Below are 27012 nucleotides of genomic sequence, written 5' to 3'. Positions count from 1 at the left end.
ATGAGAACATATTAGGGTAGTGAAGAGGTTATAAAAAGTCACTTGAAGTTCACTGGGTACATTTGAGGTCAGATTTGGTGCTTTCCAAGATTTTTAGCAGTGTGGAAAAAAATTAGGATGAGAAATTTCCAGAAATATTGAGGTCAAATGAGGCATTTGGGGGTTACAGAGATCAACAAAATCATTGAAAATTCATTGAGTCATTTAAGGTTAATTAATATACTTTCTGGGACTTGAAGCAATGGAACAATTTTTCTTACAGGGAAGCAGATTCCTAAAATGAAGTAGGAGTTAAATTCCAAGTGCACTTGGAATTATGAAGAGGTCAAAGGGCTAAAAAAAGTTTATTGGCTTTCTGTAAATGTCCATGAATTAATTTGTAGTCAAAACAGTATTTGGAATGTAATGGGAAAGCATTTATTATATGTGAAACATTATGCTAAGTAATGGGGATACAAAAAAAATAGATGTAGTTCCTTCCACGAAGGAGCTGACATTATGACTGGAGGAGGCAACAGAGAAGGAAGGTTCAGGTTTATGTTCAGTTCAGTCAGGCAGATGGAAGGCCAGGCAGTAACAAGGCAGAGAAAGGTACAAATCAGATGGCAAGGCCTATAGTGTCTCAGGCATGAATGGCAGGGTAGATGATCTCCTAACAAGAGGATATTAAGTTCTATAGTTAAAATGGAGTGGGGGTCTGGGTCCGTCTTGGCTGTTTGTATGACTCACTGCGCTCCTGCAGCTTTTGAGGTGACATTACCCTCTTTTCCTTCTCTTTCGCCTGTCCTGTGATTACTCAAATATGGTTACCCCCTCAGGTGCCAAATATTTTCCTCTTCATTCATTCCTGATCCTGACCCAACCTAGTGTCCCCAAGTGATGGACTGACCTTCCCAGTAGGAAGAAAGGGAAGAAGGGGGGAATGAACATCACAATGTGCTTTTAATTTTACACGTAGAGGTTTTTATTTTTTTTCACATTTGACTAGAAGGAGTGTCTCAAAAAATAAAGGATTCCTAGGAGATCTTTGTATCTCAGAAATTTAACCTGAAAGAGTTCTGTGATACTTCTGTGTACTTGCTACTTATCCTGAGTCATCATCCTAATAATAAATCATCATCGTAATAAAAAACAGCAAATATTTATATAGTGCTAGATACTCTGCTGTTACTATTATCATCTCATTTGATAATCACAACAACCCTGAGAGGTAGATATATTATCCTTATTTTACAGATGAAGAAACTGAGGCAAACAAGGGCAAATGACTTGCCCAAGGTCACACAGCTATCTGAGGTTGGATTTGAATTCAGATCTTCCTGACTTGGACTGTAACCATTACACCACCTAGAGGCCTGGATAGAGCTTGTGATTCCCGTTTTGGACTTGGGGACAGTGCTCAGAGCTCTACTTGGGGCAAAGAATTTCCCTGAACTCCAATCCTTTCCTATACCAAAGCTTTTGACTAGTTTGCCCCAAGACCACCCAGAGCTTACTTAAAATAATCCAGGAAGCCTAGATAAAGCAATTTATCAGTCTCCTCCTTCCTGTATCTCAGGTTTGGTAGTAAACTCATCACTTCCTTGAGGAACCCCCTTCTACTATTCTCTCTTCCCTCAGCAAGACCTAATGTCCCACAAAATCCATGAAAACCATCAAGAAGATATATTATGTGTGCTTAAATAATTTTACAAGAAAATCAGACATGCATATGATCATAAAGCATCTCTGTAAGGGACTTTAGAGAGCATTTAGTTCAAATCCTTCATTTCGCAGAGAGGTGAGTTGAACGAAATTAAATTCAAATAGAAATCCTCTAACTGTAGAGAGAATTCTCGGTTCATCTCTAGCACACTTTGATGACAATTATACAATGGAAGCTGGCCTCCAAGTCAGTAAGACCAAGTTCCAGTCATTTACCCCCTTCACACCCCGGGCAAATGTCTAAGACTTTGATTTGAAGAGAAGGTGTTGTTCTACATTGGTTACAGAAAGTTCTTCATCAGAGCTCCCTATAAGGATTAAAGAAAAACCCTGAAAAAAAAATCACTCTTTAATCTTGTTTCATTCTTAGGAAGCAAAGAAAATAATGTCTTAAACTGTGTTGTTTTTGGTCAGTCATGTCTGACTTCATGATCTCACTGGGGGTTTTCTTGGCAAAGATACTGGAGTGGTTTGCCACTTCCTAATCCAACTCATTTTACAGATGAGAAAACTGAGTCAAACAGAGTGAAGCATCTTGACCAGCTCTGGTTAAGAGCTGAGGCCAAATCTGAACTCAGCAAAATGAGTCTTCTTGTCCACAGACCCAGCACTCTAACCTCTACGCCACCTTGCTGTTCCTAGCTATAGCTGAAGTTAAATTTTAACCTAAGGACCCAATAGGAGAAATTAAGCTTCACTGGGTATGGTCCTGTTGAGAAGCAGTAAATGTGATAAATGTGAACCAAATGCTCTTTGTTCTGACCCTGTAACAAGATATTAAAGCTATTTGTTTAGACATTTTAGCTCCTGTGAAGATCTCTGAGCTTGTGCATTATAACTTGTTTATAGGGTCTTTGAGCTTACTTCCTTGAGATAATGCTACTCTGTTCTGTAATATTTCACAGGTAGATGCTAAGTCAGAAGTAGTCAACTAAAGCAGGGACATAAGTATCAAATAGCAATAGATCCCTGAAAGACACATATGGTCTTAGAAAACCACAAATTAGCATCATCTATGTTGTTTTGTATTTTTATTTAATTAAATATTTCCAAATTACATTTTAAGCTGGTTCAGGATTCACTCTGGAATTTTGCTGGCTTGGTGTTTGACACCAGGTAACCTAGGTGACCCATGAGAGTATCAAACTCCCAGCTCATGTCCATAGCTCAGTGTTCTCTCTCTCTCTCTCTCTCTCTCTCTCTCTCTCTCTGATTGCATGATATGACTGTATCAGTCTAATTAATTCTCATTGCCATTGCATGACTTCTATATTAAAACTTAGATTCTAATAGACTTGATCCTAACACAATGCAGAAAAATTTTTCTGTTTGGACACTTTTTATTGTCTGTTCCCCTCATTGAGCACATAGCATATGCTATCCTGTTATATATCTCTTATATCATTACCCTGTCCTATTATTAACATTTTATCATTCATTAACCTTTGCCTATCTCCTACCACCGCAGCCAGAATCTGAACTCTCTGAGGCCGCCGTCTGTGTTTTATACTTCATTGTTTATCATACGATGATAGGAATACTGTAGATTCACTCAACAAATGCTCATTGATTTGAAAGAACAAATCTTTGTGGCAAATGAGACTATAAGTCCTGCTAACACACAGGTCCTATCATAATCCATGCCAGGGTTTTAACCTTAGGCCATGAAAGGTTATGGAAATCTCATCCTGTGCTTTGGCTTATGCAAAGCTGGTGAATCTTCTCCCCTCACCACCCCCTTTCTCCATCTGTTGCCTCTCTGAAGTTAGGATTCAGGGGTCCTGCCCTGGGATTGTGGGGACTGATAGGTGAGTGTCATGTCATATTCATCTTGACTGAATTATCTCAGTTGGCTTTTGCCCAGCCTAATGCATGGTTGACCTAAGTATTTACTGTCTTCCTTTTCTTCCTGGACACCCTATGTAGGCACCATCAAATGAGGGCATGCTCATTTGCTGCATCACCAACCAGCTTTAAAACCTCCTCTTCAACTCACTCTGTTTCTAATTTCCTGCCCTGTGGCATCACCATCATTCAGCAAACAAAATGACTGATTAGTCTGGAAAGGATTCGCTTCTAAAATACAATATTTTTCCACACTTGGAACACAGTAATTATGCTTTGATATAGTTGGGAGAACAAATGCTCCCTAAGCTAAAACCCCATTCTTGGTGTGCTGTGTAAATCAAAAGAATAATGAAACTGCATAGAGATCCACATCACGCTAGCAGCCAATTCCTCATAAACAGTCAAGCCTCATTGTATCAGATGAAGCAAGAAGAGGAGCTGTCTGAATTGGAGAAATTTAGTTTTATGGTACAGACAGTAACCCCAACTAATCCACCACTGCCAAACAAAGGTTCTTTGGCATCTTCCATAATGAACAAATGAGAATAATTTACACTTTGGTTATTAACTGTTGGTAAATGTGTGCTTCTAAAGTGCTTGCAAATTAATTGTGTGACCACAGGTCAGTCAGTCACCTCACTCCTCATTTGCAAATATGACCCTATTTCCATTTGCAAAATAGGGCTAATAAGGCTTCCTGAATGGCTGCAAGTCATGCACCATGTGCACCAAAGGAAGGAAACTGAGCATCATTCAAAGAGTAGCAGAGAAGCACAGAGTGAACGTGAACAGGCTCAAACACATTATAAACATTGGCTTCATTTCTATTTAGGCTGCATTCCTGACCCTCCTGGACTTTCTGTACTATGCTACAGAAACTTGCTCCCCTGGAAGCTTACTTGAACTACTTCCCACATAGGAACTACTCTTTGACTCTACCCTACATTACTTTCTCCCCCGATAGGCTGGTTCCTCCTACAATCTCCATTTTAAAGCAGCACCCATGCTAGTCCTCTCCAGGTTACTCTCTGATTCTCCCAGACTCTCTCTACATAACCCTGTCCTGAAGCAGGTATCTATCTTTTTCTTGCACTTAATAGTACTCCCCCCCCTCCCCATTACACATAAAGATGATTTTTAACATTCATTTCTGTAAGATTTTGAGTTCCAAATTTTTCTCTCTCACTGCCTTCCCTCCCCACCTCCCCAAGACAGCAATCTGATATGGGTTATGCATGTACAATCATATTAAACATATTTCCACATTAGTCATGATGTGAAAGAAGAATCAGAACAAAAGGGAAAAACTGCAAGAAAGGAAAAACAACAAAAAAGTGAAAATAATATGCTTTGTTCTGCATTTAGACTCCATAGTCTAGATATGGATATATATAGTATTTTCCATTATGAGCTTTTTGGAATTATCTTGGATAACTGTAAAGCTGAGAAGAGTTAAGTCTATTATAGATGATTCCCTCACAGTGTTGCTGTAACTGTGTACAATGTTCTCCTGGTTCTGCTCACTTCACTCAGCATCAGTTCATGTCAGTCTTTCCAGGTTTTTCTGAAATTTGCCTGCTCATCCTTTCTTATAGAATAATAGTATCCCATTACATTCATATACCAGAACTTGTTTAGCCATTCCCCGATTCATTGGTATGTCCTCAATTTCCAATTCTTGCCACACAAAAAGAGTTGCTATAAATATTTTGATACATGTAGGTCTTTTTTCCTTTTTTATGATCTCTTTGGGATACAGGTATTGCTGGATCAAAGGGTATGCAAAGTTTTATAGCCCTTTGGTCACAGTTCCAAATTGCTCTGCAGAATGATTGGATCAGTTCCCAACTTCACCAACAATGCATTAGTGTCCCAATTTTCCCACATCTTCTCTAACATTAATTATTTCCCTTTTCTGTCATATTACCCCAATCCAACAGATGTGAGATGGTACCTCAGAGTTGTTTTAACTTGTATTTCTTTAATAATAGTGATTTAGAGCATTTTTTCATATGACTATAGATAACTTTCATTTCTTCATCTGAAAACTGCCTATTCATATCCTTTGACCATTTATCAATTGGGGGATGAGGTATATTCTTATAGATTTGGCTCAGTTCTCTTTACATTGGAGAAATGAGGCCTTTATCAGAAACACTGACTGTAGAAATTGTTTCCCAGTTTTCTGCTTTCCTTCTAATCTTGATTGCATTGGTTTTGTTTATGCAAACCCTTTTTAATTTAATGTAATCAACACGATCCATTTTGCATTCCATAATGTTCTCTATCTCTTTTTTGGATCATAAATTCTCCCCTTCTCCATAGATCTGACAGGTAAGCTATTCTTTGCTTATAGTATCACACTTCATGTCTAAATCACATAAATTTGACCTTATCTTGGCATAGGATATGAGATATTGGTCTACACCTAATTTCTGTCATTCTATTTTTCAATTTTCCCAGCAGTTTTTGTTAAGTAGTGAGTTTTTATCTGAGAAGCTGCAGTCTTCAGGTTTATCAAACAATAGATCACTATAGCCATTTACTGTGACATGTATCTAACCTATCCTGCTGGTCTACCACTCTATTTCTTAGCCATTACCAAATAGTTTTGATGATTGATTGCTGCTTTATAATATAGTTTTAGGTCAGGAATGGCTAGACTGCTTTCCTTTGTCCCACCTCCCCCTCTATTAATTCCTTTGATATTCTTGATCTTTTGTTCTTTTAGGTTAATTTTATTAATTTTTCTAGATCTATTAAATAATTTTTTGGTAGTTTGGTTGGTATGGCACTGAATAGTAAATTAATACATGGAGAATGATCATTTTTGTTATATTAGCTCAATCTACCCATGACCAACTGATATTTTTCCAGTTGTTTAGATCTGACTTTATTTGTGCAAAAAGTGTTTTGTAACTGTATTCATATAGTTCATATATGGATTTATCTTGGCAGGTGAATTCCCAAATATTTTATATTGTCTATAGTTATCTTAAAAGAAATTTCTCTTTATCTCTCTTGCTGCTGGGCTTTGTTGGTAATAAATAGAAATCTTGATGATTTATATGGATCTATTTTATATCTTGCAATTTTGCTAAAGTTGTACTTTTTTCAATTTTTTAATTGATTCTCTAGGATTCTTTAAGTACACCAGCATATCATCTGCAAAGAGTGATAGTTTTATTTTCTCATTGCCTCTTCTGATCCCTTCAATTTATTTTCTTCTTTTATTACTAAAGCAACATTTCTAGTACAATATTGAATAATAGTGGTGATAATGGGCATCTTTGCTTCAATTCTGATCTTATTGAGAAAGTTTCTAGCTTGTTCCCATTACACATAATGTTTGCTGATGATTTTAGGTAGCTACTGCTTATCATTTTAAGGAAAACTCCACTTATTTCTGTGCTCTTTAGTGTTTTTTAATAGAAATTTCAAAAGCTTTTTCTGCATCTATTGAGATAATCATATGATCTGTTAGTTTTGTTTTGATATGGTCAGTTATGCTTCTGGTTTTCCTAAGCCCTGCATTCTTGGTATAAATCCCACCTGGTCACAGTGTATCATCCTGGTGATAAATTACTGCAGTTTCTTTGCTAATAGTTTATTTAAGATTTTCGTGTCAATATCCACTAGGGAAATTGGTCTATAATTTTCTTTCTCTGTTTTGGCTCTTCCTGTTGGGTATCAGCAACATATTTGTTTCATAAAAGGAAATTGCTAGGACCTTTTCTTCACCTACTTCCCCAAACAGTTTATATAGTATTAGAATTAATTGTTCTTTAAGTGTTTGATAGAATTTACTTGTAAATCCATCTGACTCTGGATATATTTTTCTTAGGGAGTTCATTGATAGCTTGTTCAATTTCTTTTTCTAAAATAGGGTTATTTATGTATTTTATTTCCTCTTCTGTTAATCTGGACAATTTATATTTTTGTAAATATTCATCCATTTCACTTACATTGTCAGATTTTTTAGCATACAGTTGGGCAAAATAGCTTCTAAGTATTGCTTTAATTTCCTTTTCATTGGTGGTGAATTCACCCTTTTCATTTTTGATACTGGTAATTTGGTTACTTTCTTTTTCTTAAATCAAATTAACCAAAGGTTTATTTATTTTATTCCTTTTTTCCCATAAAACCAGCTCTTAGTTTTATTTATTAATTCAATAGTTTCCTTACTTTCAATTTTGTTAATCTTTCCTTTGATTTTCAGAATTTCTAATTTAGTATTTAATTGGGGATTTTTATTTTTTTCTTTTTCTAGCTTCTTTAGTTGCATACTCAATTAATAGATATCTTCTTTTCTATTTTTATTCATGTAAGCATTTAGAGACATAAAATTTCCCCTAAGAACTGTTTTAACTGCATCTCATTAGTTTTGCTATGTTGTCTCATTATTGTCATTTTCTTTGGTGAAATTATTGTTTCTATGATTTGTTCAATGACCCACATTCTTTAGGAGTAGATGGTTTACCTTCTAATGAATTTTTAATCTATTTTTCCATGGCCCTTTATTACACATAATTTTTATTGCATCATGATCTGAAAAGGATGCATTTAGTATTTCTGCTTTTCTGCATTTGATTGTGAGGTTTTTATGCCCCAATACATGGTCAGTTTTTACGTAGTTGCCATGTACCTCCGAGAAAAAGATATGTTCCCTTCTATTCCCCTACGATTTTCTCCAGAGGTCTATCATATCTAACTTCTCTAAAATTCTACATACCTCCTTAACTTCTTTCTTGGTTTTTTAACTCTTAGGAGTAGATTATGCTTATTATAGGGAAAGTGTTTAAGCCTTAAACAATGCTATCTAGATTTAGTCATTTTAACTTTTTTACTCTTGTAATAAATAAAATATTTCTTTTGTAGCCCATCACACTAATAATATCATTCATGCAACAATTATTTATTAAGCATCCACTATGTTAAAGACGTGGTGTTAGATACTCATAACTCCTTAAACTTGCTTAATAGATCCTCCTTTTTCTGACAGTGAAGAGGCAAACTTTGTGCCAGTTCATATCTGAATTGTCACAAGTTCCAAATGAACATATTGCACATTAATGTAATTTCTCAATATATGCTTCTGAATTAGTTGAGTTTAGCTGGCTAACATCTTAAATGATACAGGGGAAAGCTCTATTCTAAATATTAACTCGTTAAAATTAATGAAGGCCAAATAACTGGTTGACATCAACATCAACTATCTAAATAAAGAATTTTTAGCTCCTGAGCACATTGGTATTTGTCAGTGGTTGGTTTGTGTCAACATTACCTAGCTAACCTCAACACAACTGGACTTTAGTTTTGTAAAAATACTTCTTATAGGTATGTATCATGGTCTAATATGACTAATATCCAATCAGGGAAGAACAGTTAATAAGGTAATTAATTAGATTTAAATAATACATTTTTTGATTGTTGGAATATGATTTAATAGTTATAAGGAACATAACATTTTATAATTGATGGAGAATCCCCCTTAGAGTCAGAGTCAGGAGGATGAGTTCAAATTCTGCCTGTTACATATACTAGCTGTATGCCCCTGAAGAAGTCATAGTGCCTCCAGATGATTCTCTTGCTCTCTAAATAGCAGAGAAAACACAGATGTGCACTGGTGAAAGGAGTTTTTTCTCACTAGGAGTGACTTACATTGATGAAATCACAGGTCTTATGGAGGATGTATAAAGTGCTTTCTTAGAAATAGCCTTGTAAAATAGGCAGTATGTACCCTAACGCTGAGATTTAGCTAAGACATGGTCCCTCATGAAGCTCATAATATTCTAGAAGGAAATGACATATACATAAACTATCATTCAAAATAATGGATTTATGATTACCCGAGTTACCACTCAAAACTGGAACTCAGAGTAAGAGTCCTGATTCCTAGACCAGGACTTAGACCTCAAGTCACCATGTCTTGGTTTCAGGGTCAAATACATGGAAAGTCTCAGACTAATGTCCATTGTTCACCAAGACCATCCGGTAGATCTCCAAAATCAGATTGGCAGAAAGAAAGACTCTGAGACACAAAAATTTCTGGTCCCAGAACTCTTTGACAAGGGAAGTTCACCTGGGTCCAAGACAGGTCAAGTATGTAATTAAAAATATAAATTGAAACAGATTTTAAAGAGAATTGCAGAACTCAAAGAAAATTACTAATATCAAGGACTTCTAGAAAGCAGGAAATAAGTACTCTATCTACAGACTCACCACATTTAACCAATCTAGTCTTCAGTTTGTGGGGAGGAAGAAGAGTTGTTCTCATCCCTACTCTAATAACTCAAGTTAACAGATGAAGCTCTAACAAAATCCAGCTTCCCCTAATTCCTTTGTAAATAATCAGTCTGTAAACAGGAAGGCTGATATCCTGCCCTCATTCATTTTGCTCAAGGACAGTACCTGTGCTATCTTCCTGCTGATCTTATTTAAATTGTAATCAAAGCTTTGGATACATCCACCTTTGTTTGTCATCTAAATCCCTGACTAAATACCTCTAATAACAGACAGCTCAAAACCACATGAAGTTGCCTATTCTACAAAAGTATTTTGTGCCTTTAGGAAATCCTTCCTCATATTGGCCTCAAAATCTGTCTTCCTGCCATTTCCACCCACTGGTCTTATTGGGGCAGCTAAGTGGTGCAGTGGATAGAGCACCAGTGCAGGAGTCAGGAGGACCTGAGTTCAAATCTCACCTCAGACACTTGACACTCTCTAGCTGTGTGACCTTGGGCAAGTCACTTAACCCCAATTGCCTCATCCTGGTTCATCTCCAGTCATCCTGATGAATATCTGGTCACTGGATTCAGATGGCTCTGGAGGAGAAGTTAGGTTGGTGACCTGCACAGCCGTCTGTCACTCAAAGCAAAAGTCAAGTGCAAGTCATGTCATTATTTCTCTGATGGAATGGTCTTCTTTGGCAACGAAGGACGAATACACCAATTGGTCTTAGATCAGTCCTCTAGAGTCACATGGAACAAGTCTATGCTCGCTTTTTCATATGGTAGCCCTTTCTCACATAGGATAAGAAGGTGGATACCTCTCCCAAAGGATTCTCTTTGCTAGGTTAATATTCCCATTTACTTAATTCCAATATAATCGAAAGTGCACTGGACTTGAATTCAAAAGATCTGGGTCTAAGACCCAGCCTTGCCAATGATTAGCCAGGTGATCTCACACAAATTACCTATATTCTCTGAGTCTCATTTTCTGCATCTGAGAAAAAAGGGAGAGCCTTTGTACACATCTCACAAAACTGTTAGGAAGACAGCACTTTACAAAAACCTTAAAGGACTATATGAAGACATGTTGTTGTTATTATTAGTAGTAGTAGTGGTAGTAGTAATGGTTGTGGGCATAGTAGTAGTAGTAGTTGTAGGTGTAGTAGGTTTAAGTGTAGTAGGCGCCATAGCAGTAGTAGTAGTGGTAGGTGTAGGTGTAGTAGTAGGTATAGTAGTAGTAGTAGCAGAAGAAGAAAGGAGAAGAAGAAGAAGAAAAAGGAGGAGGAGGAGAATTGTTTCTTGATTTTAGGGAATTCCCTCCCAAAAGAAACTCCCTCTACCGATGCAAGTCAGCAATGAATATACTGGTTTTTCAGCTGTAGTTGAAGTTGTTAGTCATGTCTGACTCTTTGTGATCCCTTATGGGGTTTTCTTAGCAAAGATTCTGGAGTGGTTTGCCATTTTCTCCTCCAGTAGATTAGTCAGAGCCAACGTGACTTGCTCCAGTTCACACTACTAGTGTCTGAGACTGAATTTGAATTCAGGTCTTCCTGACACTAGGCCCAGTGCTCTATCCACTGTGCCACCTGACTTGTAGTTGAAGTATTGCATTTCAGCTTAAAACCTTAATGACCTGTCACACTGAAAAGGTTAAGTGAGTTGCCCAGGGTGACCTAGCCAGAATGTGTCAGAGGAACCAGGGCTCCCATGCAGGTCCTTCTAGCTCTAAGGCCTGTTCTCTCACCATACATATCATACAGCCTCTTAGTGATCATTGTGATGATGATGAGGAGGAGGGTGATGAAAATGATAGCAACCACCACACCCTGAGGGGTGTGAGGGTCTTCCAACTCTTCCAACCTTTGGTTCTTAGTCAAATGCACCAATGCCTTCATTAGAACCAAACCCAGAGGTGGGGAACGTGCATCCTTATGGCCACACGTGGCCTTCTATGTCCTTAAGTCCTTTTGGATTCAGTCAAAAGGCTCCATTTAAAGACCCAGAAGGACACATGTGGCCTTAAGGTTGCAGTTCCCCACCCCTGACCAAACCTATTCCAATAAGAAGACACACCAGCCCAGCAGGATTGTTTGAGCCCTGAGTTTGAGGATTCACAGCTTGGCATGTCTGGATTTTTTTTTTTTTAATTGAAGCACATATCAGCCACTGACTTCTTGTCCTGAAGAAAAAAAAAATGTCCTTTTATCTCCTTCTGGGCTCCTTCCAATTACCCCAGGGTGAGAAGGAATATCAGCTGAGGGCTGGGAGCAGTGGGCCCTTGTAACTTTGCCCTGGTTCCTCTTGAACAAGCTTCCCTTGTAAATTTATGCAGACGAGAACATGAGCAAACGAGGCTGAGCCTGGCTTCCTTTGTCTCACTCCCTGTGTGCTTCCTTCTTCCCTCCCCCTCTTCCAGTGGTGAGCCAGCTCCCCCATTACTTATGCTGCCAGCCATAAACGCCTATTTATTTGCGGACTAACTTTCTGGTGGTTTAATATCCCCTTGAATTACAGTACAATCTCTTTCAAGTTATATTTGATTATTTTTCACATTTAAAAACATGAATACAATTACCTCACGATGGCATGTGCCATTACAGTCAGAGATAAAATAGTATTGCAATACTATGGATGCATCTTATACAAGTAGGCAGCCTCTAAAAAATATATCTCCAGCATGGAACAAGATCCACAGTGATAGGTGCCATATAAATGCATATAGAACAATAAATAGATACAAAGGAAACAGATGTTGAATAATTAATCCCTGCTTCTCTCTAGAAACGAGCTTTATAAATCTATCTTCAGTGTTCATTTATTTCTAGAGAAGCAAATATTTAAAAGTAAAGAATAAGTAATGTCCAGGAAGGAAAGAAATAATAATAATAAAAATAAAAACAAAGAAGAAGAGAGAAGATTATGGATTGCTGAGCTTCTATGATTCCAGTCTCTGGCAACACCCAGAGAGATCATAATGTATTGATCAAAAATGTGCTTACAACAGTTGGTGTTTCATTGATGCCCCTTCATTGAGAAGGTGCCATATTGATGTGTTAGATCTGGACAGCAGTCACTTTAAAACCCTGGACCTGGTTCCCAGGGCCAGTCCTATCTCTAAGCTGTAATCATACACATATATCATTTGTTGGCACAGATAATACTACACAATTTACAAAGCACTTTCACATCTATTATCCAATTTGATAAGCATTTACTGTCTTTTATGTGCCAGGCACTGTGTTAGGTACCAGGATACAAATATATGGAATGAGACGATTCCTACTTTCATGGAGTTTACATTCTATGGAAGGGACACAAGATGTGCACAGATAAGTAAATACTGTAAAGTGTTTTTTTGTTAATGGAGAAGGGAGGCTGGGCTAATATCTTAGCAGGATCAGGACAGACCCATCACAAAGAGCACTTGAGCTGACCCTCACCTGATTTTCACAGGAACCTTATGAGGTAGGAGGCAACAGAAAGAATCCTTGACCTGGGTTCAAGTCACCTCTCAGAGCCTCAATTTCCTCATCTATGAAATGAGAATAATGATGCACACACTACATATCTGACAGAATTGCTTCAGGGTGAGTACTTTGTAAAGGCAACATAAATATGAGCTTTATTCTTATACTCTTTTACAAATAACAGAACTAAAGCTCAAAGTGTACCCAGATAGTAATTAAGAGCGTCAAGATTCTTCTACGGCAGATTGTGGTGGTATTGAAAGGGACTCCCAAAATCTTTTCACAAGCTACCTGAATTTCTAACAGAGATTAACTGGAATTAACGATCTCCCCTTTTCTCAGTCCTTAGAGTGAAATATCAAGTGTTTCTCCTTAACTGCACTTAGAGGGCATATAGGAAAATGCTGCTGATTGGGGAAGGGGTAGAGTAATCTGAGAGCATTGTAGGGGGTTGGGGGAGGCTTTGGGCAGCCAGGTCCACTAGGGGCCTAGGGGTGGAAGAGAGGGAAATGAAGGTGATAGGATTGAGGATTAAATCGGCTTACTTTGCAGCTTCATCTAAAGATAGCCTTGCTCATACTCAATGACTGAGCTTGAGAGTTGGTTCAACAATGTGTTCTGGCTACTAACAATACTAATGGTCATCTGAAACTGAATTAATAGGAATGTAGTGTCCAAGATCAGGGAGTGGTAATCTCACCCCACTCTTCTCCTCAGACCATAACTGTTGTGTTTAGTTCTGGAGACCTACTTTTAGAAGGACATTGTCAAGTGGACAGCACCCAGATTAGGGTGAGCAGGATGGAAGCAGGCCCTGAGATGGTACCATACCAGGACTGATGAAAGGAAGGAACAAAGGATGCCCATCCTGGAAGAATGAGGGTTTATAGGGGACTTTGGAGCTGTCCAACTAACAAAAGGTCTGTCACATAGAAGAAAGGTTAGACTTATTTTACTCAGCTCTAGAGGGTAAAATGAAAAGCAATAGTTCACAAAGGGAAAAAATGAGGATTCATATAAGGAACACAATTTAACACTTAACAGCTGTTTGAAAGAGTAATGAGCTGCTTTGCCAGATCATTGGAGGTCTTCAACAAAAGACTGGATAGCCATTTGTCGGGTAAATTGTACAGAACTTTCTTTTTTGGGATATATGTTGGATGACAGGGACCCTGAGATCCCTTATAACTCTGAATTCTGTGATTCTGTGATCCTACGTACAGGAAAAGAAGGTTGCTGAGCCTTGATCAGAGGAACATGATTCGGATTGTTTCTCTTGAAGTGAGGTTGGATTTATATGGAGTTATTGGAAAGTAAATTCCATGAGTAAGTCAGGGACTATTTCACTTTTATATTTGTATTGTCAGTGCCTAGAACAGTGCCAGGCACATAGTAAGCTCTTAATAAATGCTTGCTGAGTGATTCATCCAAACTCTCCCTTCTGAATAGCAAGTTGTACATAATAGACTTGCAGTTTCATGCACAATCACCTTTTTTTTTCTATTCTATTATGGAAATGCTTATTTCATTAAGTTCAGAATAAAGCAAATGTAATTGAAAAAAGAATATCAATGAAACATTAAATAATTCAAAGAATATACAGAAGGAAATTCAGGAGACATCACACATGTTGCTATTAATGTGTTAAATTTAATGTACACAAAATGTAAATCACAGTTAAACATTTTATATGCAAAATTATATTTCTGTTCTTTACCTATTAAAATATTCATGCTTATTAAATGCAAAAAAATTTTTAAAACCCTCTTTCTTCTGATTCCCTTTGTGATTTGTGCCCCATGTCAACAGCCAGACTGTTGGCCAGAAGCAGTACAGGTGGTGCAGTGGATAGAGCTCTAGACCTGGATACAGGAAGACCTGAGTTCAAATTTGGCCTCAGACACTTACTAACTGTAGGGCCTTGTGCAAGTCATTTAACTTTTTTCTGCCTTAGTTTCCTCAGCTGTAAAATAGGGATAATAATAACACCTACCTCACAGGGTTGTTGTGAGGGTCCCATGAGATCATAATTGTAGAATGTTTAGCACATGGTGGGCACTTAATAAACACAGTCCCCTTCCCTCCTTCTCCCTTGGAAATTGAACCCATGTCTTTGGTCAGACTTGGAGAGAAGTGCATCCAAGTAATACAATCAGCCTTAAACACTAAAACCTGTTGACCTGGGAGCAGTGGGTTGGAGGGATTTGATATATAGTGACTTTTCTGAGTCCATCTAGAATGACCCCTTTTTTCTAAAGAGGAGCCACAAGAACAACCTAGCATTTTAGGAAAGTAAAGACACCAATTATGGGCTCCAAAGTCCTACAACAAGTATAGCGGGATAGTCCCGAATTCCAGTAGAGTGACACATGGTGGCCTGGCATGCATGGTACCTTCAACATGCCTTCTTTCTGAGCTGGATTTGCAGTATATCACACACACACCCTGCAGAGCTCTGGCTTTTCAGATCAGAACTACAATGATAAAGACAATAATAATAGCTAGTGTTTACATAGAACTTACTATGTTCCAGGCACCGTGCCAAGTGCTTTACAATTGGGGTCTCATTTGACCTCACAACCCTGTAGGGTGCGTGCTGTTATTATCTCAGTTTTATAGATGAGGAAACAAAGTCAGATTAAGTGACTTGCCCAGGATCACACACCTCGAAAATGTCTGAGTCCAGATGTGAACTCAAGTATTCCTGACTCCCGGCCCAGCCCTTTATCCACTGAGCCACCTGGCTGCTTCACCAACGCTGCCTCTACTAATATGGAGCTTATTTTGGTTGAAGGACATGGGATGGTGACCCCTTAATGATTCCTACCTCAGCCAAGTGTCTCTTGTCCCCATAAACCCATGCAGGGTCAGTCCTTGGCAATGTTATACAGCTTTGGGGTCCCCCTCCATCTTTCTGGGAAAATTCCTTCTGTCCAGAGTAACCTCACTGGCCCTGTGCTCCCCAGTGCTCGTTGTTCCCCAACAGCAACTTTATGGCCCTCTTGGCCCATTCCAGGCAAAATCCAGTCAGTACCTTCACAGAGTATTTTCCTTCCTATTTGATAAAGAAATTGAAGATAATGTTTCAATAGTTAGTAATAACTTAGTATTTTGTCAGACAACATATTAATTTTTTTAGAGGAGCTACTGCTAAATGAAAAGGTATAGTTCTTAGGGTCAAGCTGGAATGCTTGAATGCCCATGTACCAATAGAAAAATAATCTAAGAACAATTGCTCCCTTCTTCTTAAAGGTTTGCCAGATATTAAGTCCTTAAGATAAGGAGTGTCAAGGTATTAGGAGATACCCTGTTTTCCAGAGCTAAGGCCCAGCAAGCAAGTTGTAGTCTGAGCTTGGCGTAACAACAATCCTTTGAGCTACCCTCTAGATGATGTCAGCTGCAGCAAAATCCCAGAATTGTTTCCTATTATTACAGTATTGCCTTGACCAGCAGCACCAGGTAAGAGCTCCCACAAACCCCTGCTGTACCATGTTCTGGTCATGAAGCCTTGCAGTGAATCAAACTTCTCATACTGTTGCTATTACAGCCATCCTGAAGGCTCAGGAGAAGAAAGTGAGGTTGGTGACTTTGCACAGCCCTCCCTCGTTCAAATCAAAGTCAACTGCAAGTCATGTCATCATCCTGATATCATGGTCCTCTTTGAGAATGAAGGACAAACAAAACAACAATTGCTGCTGCTACCCCTCATTGTCAGGCCTGCAACTCACTGCATAGCCATTGTTATAAATACAGAGATCTCCCTACACTAAAGTGGGTCCCTCTACTAGGTGTGGGGTTCTGGCATATGTGTCCTTGCTTGCAAGCCATTACCTTCACTTTGAAATTAAACTTCTTTGACACTTGATGCTCACTAGCTATGTGACAAGTCACTTAACCTCTATTGCCTCACCAAAAAAAAGAAATTAAACTTCTGTTGGATTCCTGACTCTCCTGTACCTGGCCTGCTCTGTTTGGCTCCAGAGGCTGATTCTGGTCAGGTTGACACAAGTGTATGTTATCCTGGATAGGAGGACAAGTACCCTGGTCCCTTGGCTTTCCCAATTTTCTATCTAATGTGAAGAAAACCTCTCTTTCTTCAGGTTTCTGTGTGGTCAGTCGAATCTTATCGACTGGTCGAATCTTATAGACTGATCGAATCTTATCAAAACAGCTACTATCAGTTAATCAATCATCAATCATTCAGTCAACACACATTTATTAACCCCTATGCTGGGTCCCCATAGGTCTAGTTTAGAGTAGGCACTGAGCCAGAGGAGGAGGAATTTGTAGGCTTGGGAGACCTGTGGTCCTCTGTGGCAGAGTGCTCACAGTGAAAGAGGAGGCCTCTCAACAGCAGGACGAGGAGGAAGAGCTCACATTGTGCTCAGACCTTTCACCACTTCCACAGCATACGCTCATACCCACCTCAGTACCTTCACTAGTGAACATGCTGTTTCTCTTAGTCTGGAATGCCTTCTCCCCTGTTCTTTTCCTATACAAATCATGACATTCTCCAGGCCCTAGATCCAGTTGGGACAAGTTAACCTTCCCTGCCTTCTCCAGGCTTCAGTGATTTCTCCCTCCTCTGAACACTTCTATCCATTATTATCTGTAGTCCAAAGTTCATCATCTCATCACAGATTGTCTTCTGCTGTTCTCCAGTTGTTTAGTTTCTTACTGACTCTCATAGTTGTGAGGGCTCTAAAGAGATCATTTAGTCCAGTCCCTGCCCCTATCCTGCAACTCTGCTCAAATCTAATGTTGGTATCTTACTCCCTATGTTTGAGGCAGCTGTGGAGTAGTGGGAAAGAGTTGGAGGTCTCAGTTCAAAACCTCCCTCTGCTACTTATATCACTTTCATTTACAAATAAATCCATCTTTCCCACCCAGAGAGCCTTTAACTAAGTATAAAGAGGAAAATGGGGGTGCTGGAGGCTTAATTCATTAAAAGGAAACAGCAGAGGACCTGCCTCGGTGGCTTAACAGTTTGTCACCTTGGACAAGTTGCTTCACCTCCATGGTCTCCAGCTTTTTCATCTGTAAAATGAACACATCAGCCTAGATGTCCTTTAAGGTCTCTTCCAACTATAAATGCCTGAGCCTATGTTCTCTCTGACTATACTGTGTACCTTCTATCCTTTACCCACAGAACCTTGCACAGTGCTAGGCACAAAGTATAAACACAATAAAAAAAAAATCTGTTGTTTGATCTTGTTTAGTCATTTCAGCTGGGTTTGATTTTTGTAACACCTTTTGGGGTTTTCTTGGCAAAGATACTGTACTAGTTTGCCATTTCCTTCTCCAGTTCATTTTACAAATGAAGAAATTGAGACAAACAGGTTTAAGTGACTTGCCCAGGCTTACAACTAGTAAGTATCTAAGACTGGATTTGAACTCAGATCTTCCTGACTCCATGCCCAGGACTCTATCCATTATGCCATCTAGCTGCCTGTTGTTTGATCTGAAAACTGCCAAATGATAAGTCAATTCAAAGCAAAGTAGAATACCTATTTAAGGTCCTGTTCTTCAGAGACTTGGTGAACATCTATTCTGCAGGACAGGACTTGTATCAAGTTATTTTACTCATCTTCCAACCCATCATATTTGTGTTCAGAACACAACTGTATCCTGAACATCATCAACACTGACAGGTAACCTAACCCAGAGAAATATCTGAGAAAAATGCATGACTTGGGTTAGATTCCTTCATGTTTCTTTCCCACCAATGTGGACATTTCTTTACTTTCTTTTCTTTCCCCTTGGAGCGGCAAGCTACCCTATTCTCTAGGAGTAAAGGTCAGTCAGGGCCCTGATAACCCAACAAGCATTTCCATTTAATTCAAGAGATACACACTAAGCATGAGCTAGGTGGCACCATAGTGCATAGAGTGCTTGACCTGGAATTGGGAAGACTCCTCTTCCTGAGTTGGAATCCAGCCTCAGACACCCACCAGCTATGTGTGACCCTGGGTAAGTCACTTAAACCTGTTTGCTTTAATTTCCTCATCTGTAAAATGAGCTGAAGAAGGAAATGGCAGGCTGCTCTAGTATCTCTGCCAAGAAAACCCCAAATGGGATCATGAAGAATTGGAAACAACTGAACAACAAAGGTTCTAGGCACATACAACACTAAAGAAAGATACAAATAAAACCAGTTTCTGGGCTCAGGAGTTCCCAATGTATTATGCTCAAATTCTTTCAGACCTACTTGATCAACAATCTTTGCATTCATAGATTTCAGAGAAGTCTATCACTGCTTTATGGTAGGTAAGGGGGAGCACAGAATGGAGTTCAAAGCAAAGAAGAGAGGAATTTGATTTCTGAGCCACATTGGAAAACAATCTTGTGTTTGCTTTACTGTGGAGCCTTAGAATTTGAGAATTGGAAAGGGCCTCCAAGGACATATAGTTTAACCCCCTAAATACATAGAAATCCCTCTACAATGTTCCCAACAAGCTGTCAACCAGACTCTGCTTGAAGATGTCTGGTGGGGAGGAGGGGGCTCACTACCTCCCAAAGCAGCGCATTCCATTTCTGGACAGCTCTAATTGTAAGGAAATGTTTACTCGAAAACAGAATTGAAATGTTCCCCTCTATAACTTCCACTCATTGTTTCTAGTGGGCAAAGCAGAACAAAACCAATCCCTCTTTCACATGACAGTATTTCAAATACTTTAGTGAAAGCTTTTCTTTACCCCCAAACTTTCTTCAAACATCTCTAGCCCCTTGATCAACCTGGTCTCTCTGATGTGGATGTGGCTTGTCAATGTCCTACTTAAATGTGGTCAGGATTATTTCATAGGATCAGGTTGTACCTGGGAGGAAACTCAAAAGTCGTGTATGCCAACCTCCTCATTTTACAAATGAATTAATAATAATAACAACTAACATTTATGTAGAATCTACCAAGTGTTAGGTACTGTGCTGATGCTTTACAAATATTGCCTCATCTGGTCATCACATCAACCCTAGGAGGTAAGTACTATTATTATCCCTGCTTTCCAGATAAGGAAACTGAGGAAAACAGAAGTTAAGTGACTTGCCCAAGGTCACACATAGGTAGGTAGTTTCTGGGGCTATATTTAAATTCAATTCTTCCTGACTTAGATCTTCCTCATTTCAGGCCCAGTGTTCTATACACTGAAACACTGCCTTAAATGAAGAAACTGAATCTCAGAGGAATTAAGTGACTTGTCCAACATCACACGGCTAGTATGTGGCAGAAGTAGCATTCAAACACCCATGTATTCTGATTAGGTTTACTAAACTGTGCCATCTGCCCCACTTCCTATTTTAAAAATTCTTAGTTATAAGAGACAGCTTTCCGAGGGAGAAAGGGCAGTTTAAATGGAAATTAAGGTAACTTAAAGACAACATTTAGTAATTACAAATTGTTTTAATCAGAATTGTGTAATCAGAATTTAATGCAATACTGGAGATTTCATCCGGCTAGGACAGAGTACAGCATCTGTTATCTCTCATGTTCTGGGCACTAGGCAGCTGGTTTAAGATTGAATGAGATTTCTCCCCCCTCCATCAAACACCACAGAAAGTTGTGTAAACCCTGACATCTCTCCAATACTTGAGGCCTCCCAAGGCACTGTAATATCCATTACCTGAGGTTTACAACACTGCCAAAAGTTAATATTCTCATCCTTTGCCAGATGAGGAAACTGAGGCTCCAAGAAGTGCCATGCCCAAGTCATTCATCTTGTTTAAATCATGCCTTCTGCCTCCTAGCCCAGCACCATTTCTACTACTACAGCCCACTCTCATTCTTGCTTCCAAAAGAAACTGAGAAGTTCCAATTACTGAAACTAAGTTTCTGAGCAGCCTCATTTCCACTTGCACTTATAGTCCTCTCAAACTCCTAAAGCAAACACAAGTTAAAATATCAAACACATAAAACAAGTTATTCATCACATACTATGGTCAGAACACTCAAACTGAGGAGATGAAACTTGAGATAAGCCAGGATCCCTACCCTCATGAAGTTTATACTCTAAGGGAAATGTCACTAATATATTCAACATACAAAAGAGAGGTGCAAAAAGATTGCGGGGGGGGTTGCCCCAAGGTCTGCAACTAGCAGAGATCAGGGACAGCTTCACTGAGGCTGTGGCTTAGTGTTTAAAGGCTAGGGTAGGAAGAAACTCTTTGGGGCACCTGATGGAGAAATTTTAGTTTGAAACTTTCCTTTCTCCCCACCCCCCCCAAAAAGGGAAACCTACTCTTAGAAACATTTTAATAAACAGTTCTCTCCTCCCACCCTCTCAACAAAACAGGGAACCAAGAATGAGTAACCAGAAAAGCACTCTGAGGAGGTCCTAAGAGAAACTTCGGCCTCAGTAAGAAATTCAGGAGAATAGATTCATGTTCCCCCTCCCTCCCTCTAAAGCTTCTTGGCTGCTCTGCTTCTAAAAGCCTCTATTCTCCTCCCTCCCTGCCTCCCTTACCTTATCCTCCAGTATTGTAGTTGGACAAGAAGTAAAAAGATTCAGTTATAATAGTGGAGATGACTCAGTTGTAACACCCTAGAGGAGGGAAGAGCATTTCTACTAAAATATTTACATTCCACAGGGAAGGAGAGTCAGGGTGAGGGTAAGTCAAGTCAAGGCAAAGTTTCCCCAGCAGAAATGACTTGATCCTACAAATCCTGGATTTGGAACTAGAAGAGGGCTTAAAGATGACTGTAGTCCACCTCAGTCCTCCAGTTTGAAGAAAAAAAAAAGAAACTGAGGTGGGAGTCAGGATAAATTGACTTGCCCAGGGTCATACATCTAGGGAGTATCATGGCCAGGATTAAAATCTAGATCCTCCTGAATTACAGTCACTGTTCCTTCCACTGCAAGCTACCTCGGATGCTCAGTGGAAGAGTGGGAGATCAAAAGTACTTTAAGATGAGACTCCTTTGAAAACCAGGGGACATAAAGAGAGTTGGACAGGGGAAGAAGCAAGTTTCCTTAGAAAGCAAAGGGGCTCTGGATGCGTCTACTTCTTTGGGATTCTAGAGCCCAGGCAGTGAGGGAGCCTTTGCTTGTCCCTCAGCCCGGAGGAGCCTTCAGCTCAGAGTGCCAGCTCCCACAGTTCCCGAGACCCCAGGGAGAACCTCTGTCCCGAGCAAAGCCCCGGGGTCCGGAGCCCAGCGTCTGCCGCCTCGAAGAGGCAGTCCAAGTTCTCGGAGCTCCGAGCGAGCGCTGGGCGCGTCACGAGCAGGAGACCCCTACTCCCCAGGGCTGTTGGTGGGGGCTCCCCGGGATCTGAGAGTGGCTTTCCTACCTCCGTTCCCGACTTCCAGGAGCCCCAACTGTTCCAGAGCCTTCACGAAAGCCACGATGATGACCAACACCACGATCATCTCCAATCCTTCCAAGTTCATGCTGGAAACTCACTCATTGACGTGGATGCATTTCGCTTTTCTCCTCCTCCTTCCCCCTTTCCTTTCAGTCCTCCCCTACCGCAGGACCCTGTGACTGGGATTGAAATGTCTCTCCATGGGAGACAACGCCGGCCCGGTTCCAAGCATGGCACACCTTAATATTCCCTCCCTACCCGCCAAGGTCCCCGACCTCCCGAGAGCTGACAGCTGGCAAGGAGCCGGGGACCCCACTACCCTCCACTGCCTGGAACATCCCCAGAGCAGGGGAATCTCGGGCGCACGCTGTCTCCCGACTACAACCCTCTTAGCTTCGGAGGAAGCTTTGCCTCTTTTGTCTCTAAGGCAACGCGACCCACCCGGGACGTGTCTTCAGAGCAAAGTCAGACCAATCCCCTCAGCTAGCCTTCGGAGTAGCCCCGGGATAGCCACTTAGTGCATAGTTTTGGCAGCAGGGTCACTTGGAGTAGCCTGGTCTTACGGGACCTGCAGTGACTAGAGGGATGCAAACCATAAGATTCCTGCTGGAATGGGGTACAGGCAAGCAAGGGGGGGGGGGAGGGGAAAGGGGGAGAGCTTAGCTGGAAGAGGTCACAGAGTTCATCTAATCCAACTCTCAGTTATTGTTTATTACAGATGGGTAACTGAGGCCCAGGAAAAGGGAAAGACTGCAGGAGATCCAAACAGTCTGATGAATGCAACTCAGGTCCTCTAATCATGTAACTCAATCGTGTTAACACCGTGTCAGGCACTGCGCTAAAGTCTGCCTCCACTTTCTCTGGGAAGCTTCCAGAAAGTCGATCTTTGGCCCCTTTCTGAAGTTACTTGGTGCTAAGGAGGTGGGAAGACCTAGGTGAACTCTCTAGCACAACGTATCAGAGATCAGTATTGGAATAAGTGCCTTCAAGCTTGGCCAGTAACTAGTAGATGACTTTGGGTGAGTCATTTCTTCTTTTGTGGCTTCAGTTCCCTCTTTTTCTCTTTTACCCAGGAACCCTGAGGGTCTTCTCCTCCCAGTTTGATTTTTTTTTTTTTATTAAAGGGGCTATTCCTTGAGTAACTACTTAAAGAAGCCTATTCATTGAATGGGTGTATCTCACTCAAAGTGAGAATGCTATAAAGGCCAGGGTTTCACATTGCATTCTGGTCCATCTCCAGTTATCCTGATGAATATCAGGCCACTGGACCCAGATGGCTCAGGAGAAGAAAGTTAGGCTGGTGACCTTGCACAGTCTTCCCTCACTTAAATCAAAGTCAAGTGCAAGTCATGTCATCATCATAGTCCTCCTCGAGAATGAAGGACAAACACAGTAACTGTAAAATGAGTAGTTAGTCTTCATGATCTCTAAGGTCCATTTCAGCTGAAAAGGTCTAGGATTCTGTGATTCTATGATTCTGAGGCATGCAGGTACATACTTAAACACTTTTAATTTTTGAAAGTCCCTCCTTAAGTTGAGCAGAAACCTTCCTCCTTCTGACTATTTTTTTCTTCTTTCATTTTTTAAAAAATAATACACATTAAGTAGCTTGCCCAGGGTCACATAGCTAGTATCCGAGGCTAGATCTGAAATCAGCTCCTCCTGACTCCAGGGCTGGTGCTCTCTCCATCACACCACCTACCTGCCCCCTGACCCAACCATTACTCCAAGTTCCACCCTTGGGCCAAGCAGAACAAGTCTATTCACAGGATCACAGATTTAAACCTGCAAAGAACTTAAGAAACCATCTAGTCCAACCCTCTGGTCTTAGAGATGGATAAACTGAGGCCCAGAAAAATGACATGACTTGTGTCCAAAGTCATTCAGACAGTAAGTGGCAGAGGTAAGATTTATACCCAAGGTCCACTGACTCTAAAGGCAGTGAACCTTCCACTGTATTTCCCCTCTTTCATATGATAATCTTTTACATATCTGAAGTCAGTGATTATACCCTCCAATTAATCTTCTTTTTTCTAGGCAAAATGTCCCTAGTTTCTTCAACTTAATATGACCTTTCCTCAAGTCCCACCTTTTCCACCAGGTGAAGAGCCCACACCTTGGAAATAGAGGCCCAGGGTCTCCTGAGTGGACCCATTTCCTCTAAATCTATTTATACTTCTAATGGGCCCTCTCATTAAAGAGCACCTCAGTTAGCTAATTCATCACCTTATTAATAATAGCTATTAGAATAAACATTCTGAGGGAGCAGTGAGAGTTCTCATTAGCCTCTGTCTTCCTGCTCCACATGTCCTGTTTCAGAACAACTTAGAAAATACAAGTCCTCAGGGCAGAATGTGTCCATTCTCCTGTCCTCCCAAACCTAAATATTCTTTCCAACTGCTAATGTGGGTTAAGTGCAAAGGCAATTTATTATGAGGTCAGTGTTCAGAAACATTTATTTCATATTAGAGAGGTAAAAACTACAGACACCTGCCTACAGAGTCAGAAGAGAGGAAAATGGGAGTGTGGATAGTAGGTGGAGTCAAGGAGAGCCCCAAGCAGAGCAAGGATTGTTTTAACCTTCCCCTTTCCTAGTCAGTCAATAGACATTTGCTGAGATCTCACTGTGTGCATGCCACTATGGTAAGAAACAAAGAGGCACAAGGCATATACACTTCTTTTCCTTCAGTCCTATGATCTTTCTGGGAAGTCTAGACTAACCTTTGGGAGAAGATAACTATTAACAAATGCAAAGTGCTAAATATAAGAATGATAATGATGATGATGATGATAACACAAATGTAAAGTACCAGATATAATAATGATGGTCAGAGATCACGTGGTACAAGTGGAAGGAGATCCTAGATTTAGCATCAGAGGGCCTGGATTCAGATCTTAACTCTCCCCTTCCTACCTGCATGACTTAGGCGAATCACTCGACCTCTCTGGGCCTCAGTTTTCTCATCTGTAAAATGAGGGGTTTGGCCTCAAAGATCCTTTCTGACAAGGAGTTGAACTCCAGATAAGGATAGCCATTGTCAACAGTGAATCACAACTTCGTGAAACTTATGTGAAAACTAGGCTTATTACAAGAGAAACAATCATGCATGTGGAACCCAAAGAGTTCACAATGCATATAGAAGTTTGAATTATTTGTAACAGCAGGAAAAAAAAAAAGGAGGTGATACCTGAAATCTCCATTCAAAGGGGCCTCCTGCTTTGGTTCTTGTGTTTCTGGAAAATATGGCAATTCAAAAAGACAAGTTTGGGGGACCTCTTGACAATCCTCAGTACCAGAGAACTTTGGTATAGTCCTTGAGGTGATAGGAATTGACTTAAAGCCTCAAAGCATAGGTAGGATTTGGGAGAACTAGAGAGCTTTCAGAATTGGACAACTAGGCTGGTGAAGAGCTTTGAGATCATGTCCTAATTTACTACTAGTCTTAGTCAGAGGCCTCTGGGGGATTAGCCATGTCTAGTGTGCCCATTCTCCCCATTTTCAGGGGGGAGGCTAGAAAAGGCTAAAATCAGAGAGGATAGTTTTTTGGCTTCCTATAAAATTATAGGAAATAAAACCCAAACAAATATCCCCTTCAGCTAGTCTTGGGATTGGAAGCTTCCTGTGTGTGATGAGTTGCCAGTTAACTTCAGGATTTGAAATTTTACCCAGAAGAGGCACAGGGAGAAGGCAGAGGGCATTGCAGGAATTAAGTGGGGGTGAGGCATCGGTGGGGTCCCCATAGTTTTCCTAACCACAGTTCACTAAGTAAAGCATAAAGAAGCTTCTGTGTATGTCACTATGTCAGAATCACAGAACTCAAGCATGTTGTATGTGAAAGGGACCTTTGGAATCACAAAATGTTAGAACATCTAGTCATTGCTCCATTTTGATAAATAAAAAACTGAATTCCAGAATTAAAGTGACTTGACCGAGATCACACTGTTAGTTAAGTGATTAAGCCAGAATTCAACCCTATATTTTCCTCAGTCTCATAGAATTAATTTTTTTCTCCTTCAAAAATGTTTTTATATAGTTTTTTTTTTTTTGCCTCTTTGTTACTTCTCTATGACTACCTGCTTACCTACCACCACCATCACCACCAGCACCACCATTACCACCACCGAAACCACCTTTATAACAAAGACATAGTTAAGAAAAATAAATCAGCACATGGGCCAGTCTGAAAACATTTGCCTCACTCCACATTGACAGTATACCACCTCTCTGGGTAGACTTTGCCACCATGACTCAGCTGCCGTCTTACTCTGGAATATCCATCTACCATACCAATCCCCTTCTGTTGATGAGTTCCTTCCAGGGGCCTCCATTTTAGGGTCAGATCAAGATCTACAATGCTTCAGAAATAGCCACTCCAACTATATTTTATCCCTTATGCCCCCAAAGCCATGAAATTCTATTTCTGTTGAGAGCACCACCCTTTATCTAGTCACTGAGTTTTACAAAGTCA

At 40.2% G+C, this 27012-nt stretch overlaps 1 protein-coding gene across 2 annotated transcripts in view; it reads right to left on the bottom strand.

The window, feature by feature from the left end:
* The window catches only part of KCNIP1 (potassium voltage-gated channel interacting protein 1), a 587701-nt gene that overhangs the window by 100937 nt on the left and 459752 nt on the right, over positions 1-27012 (bottom strand). The window contains exon 1 of one of the 2 annotated variants that reach the window (XM_072630946.1): positions 22529-22838. The exons of the other annotated variant lie outside the window; for it this stretch is intronic. Within the exon in view, the coding sequence (XP_072487047.1) occupies positions 22529-22628 (100 nt within the window). The 5' untranslated portion in view covers positions 22629-22838. Of the gene's footprint in view, positions 1-22528; positions 22839-27012 lie in introns of those variants that run through there. 2 annotated transcript variants of the gene reach the window in all.

The sequence above is a fragment of the Notamacropus eugenii genome, chromosome 1 (genome assembly GCF_028372415.1).
Source record: "Notamacropus eugenii isolate mMacEug1 chromosome 1, mMacEug1.pri_v2, whole genome shotgun sequence".
NCBI lineage: Eukaryota > Metazoa > Chordata > Mammalia > Diprotodontia > Macropodidae > Notamacropus > Notamacropus eugenii.
Note: the sequence above shows the minus strand (reverse complement) of the source record. Positions and strands in the feature narration are given on the sequence as shown.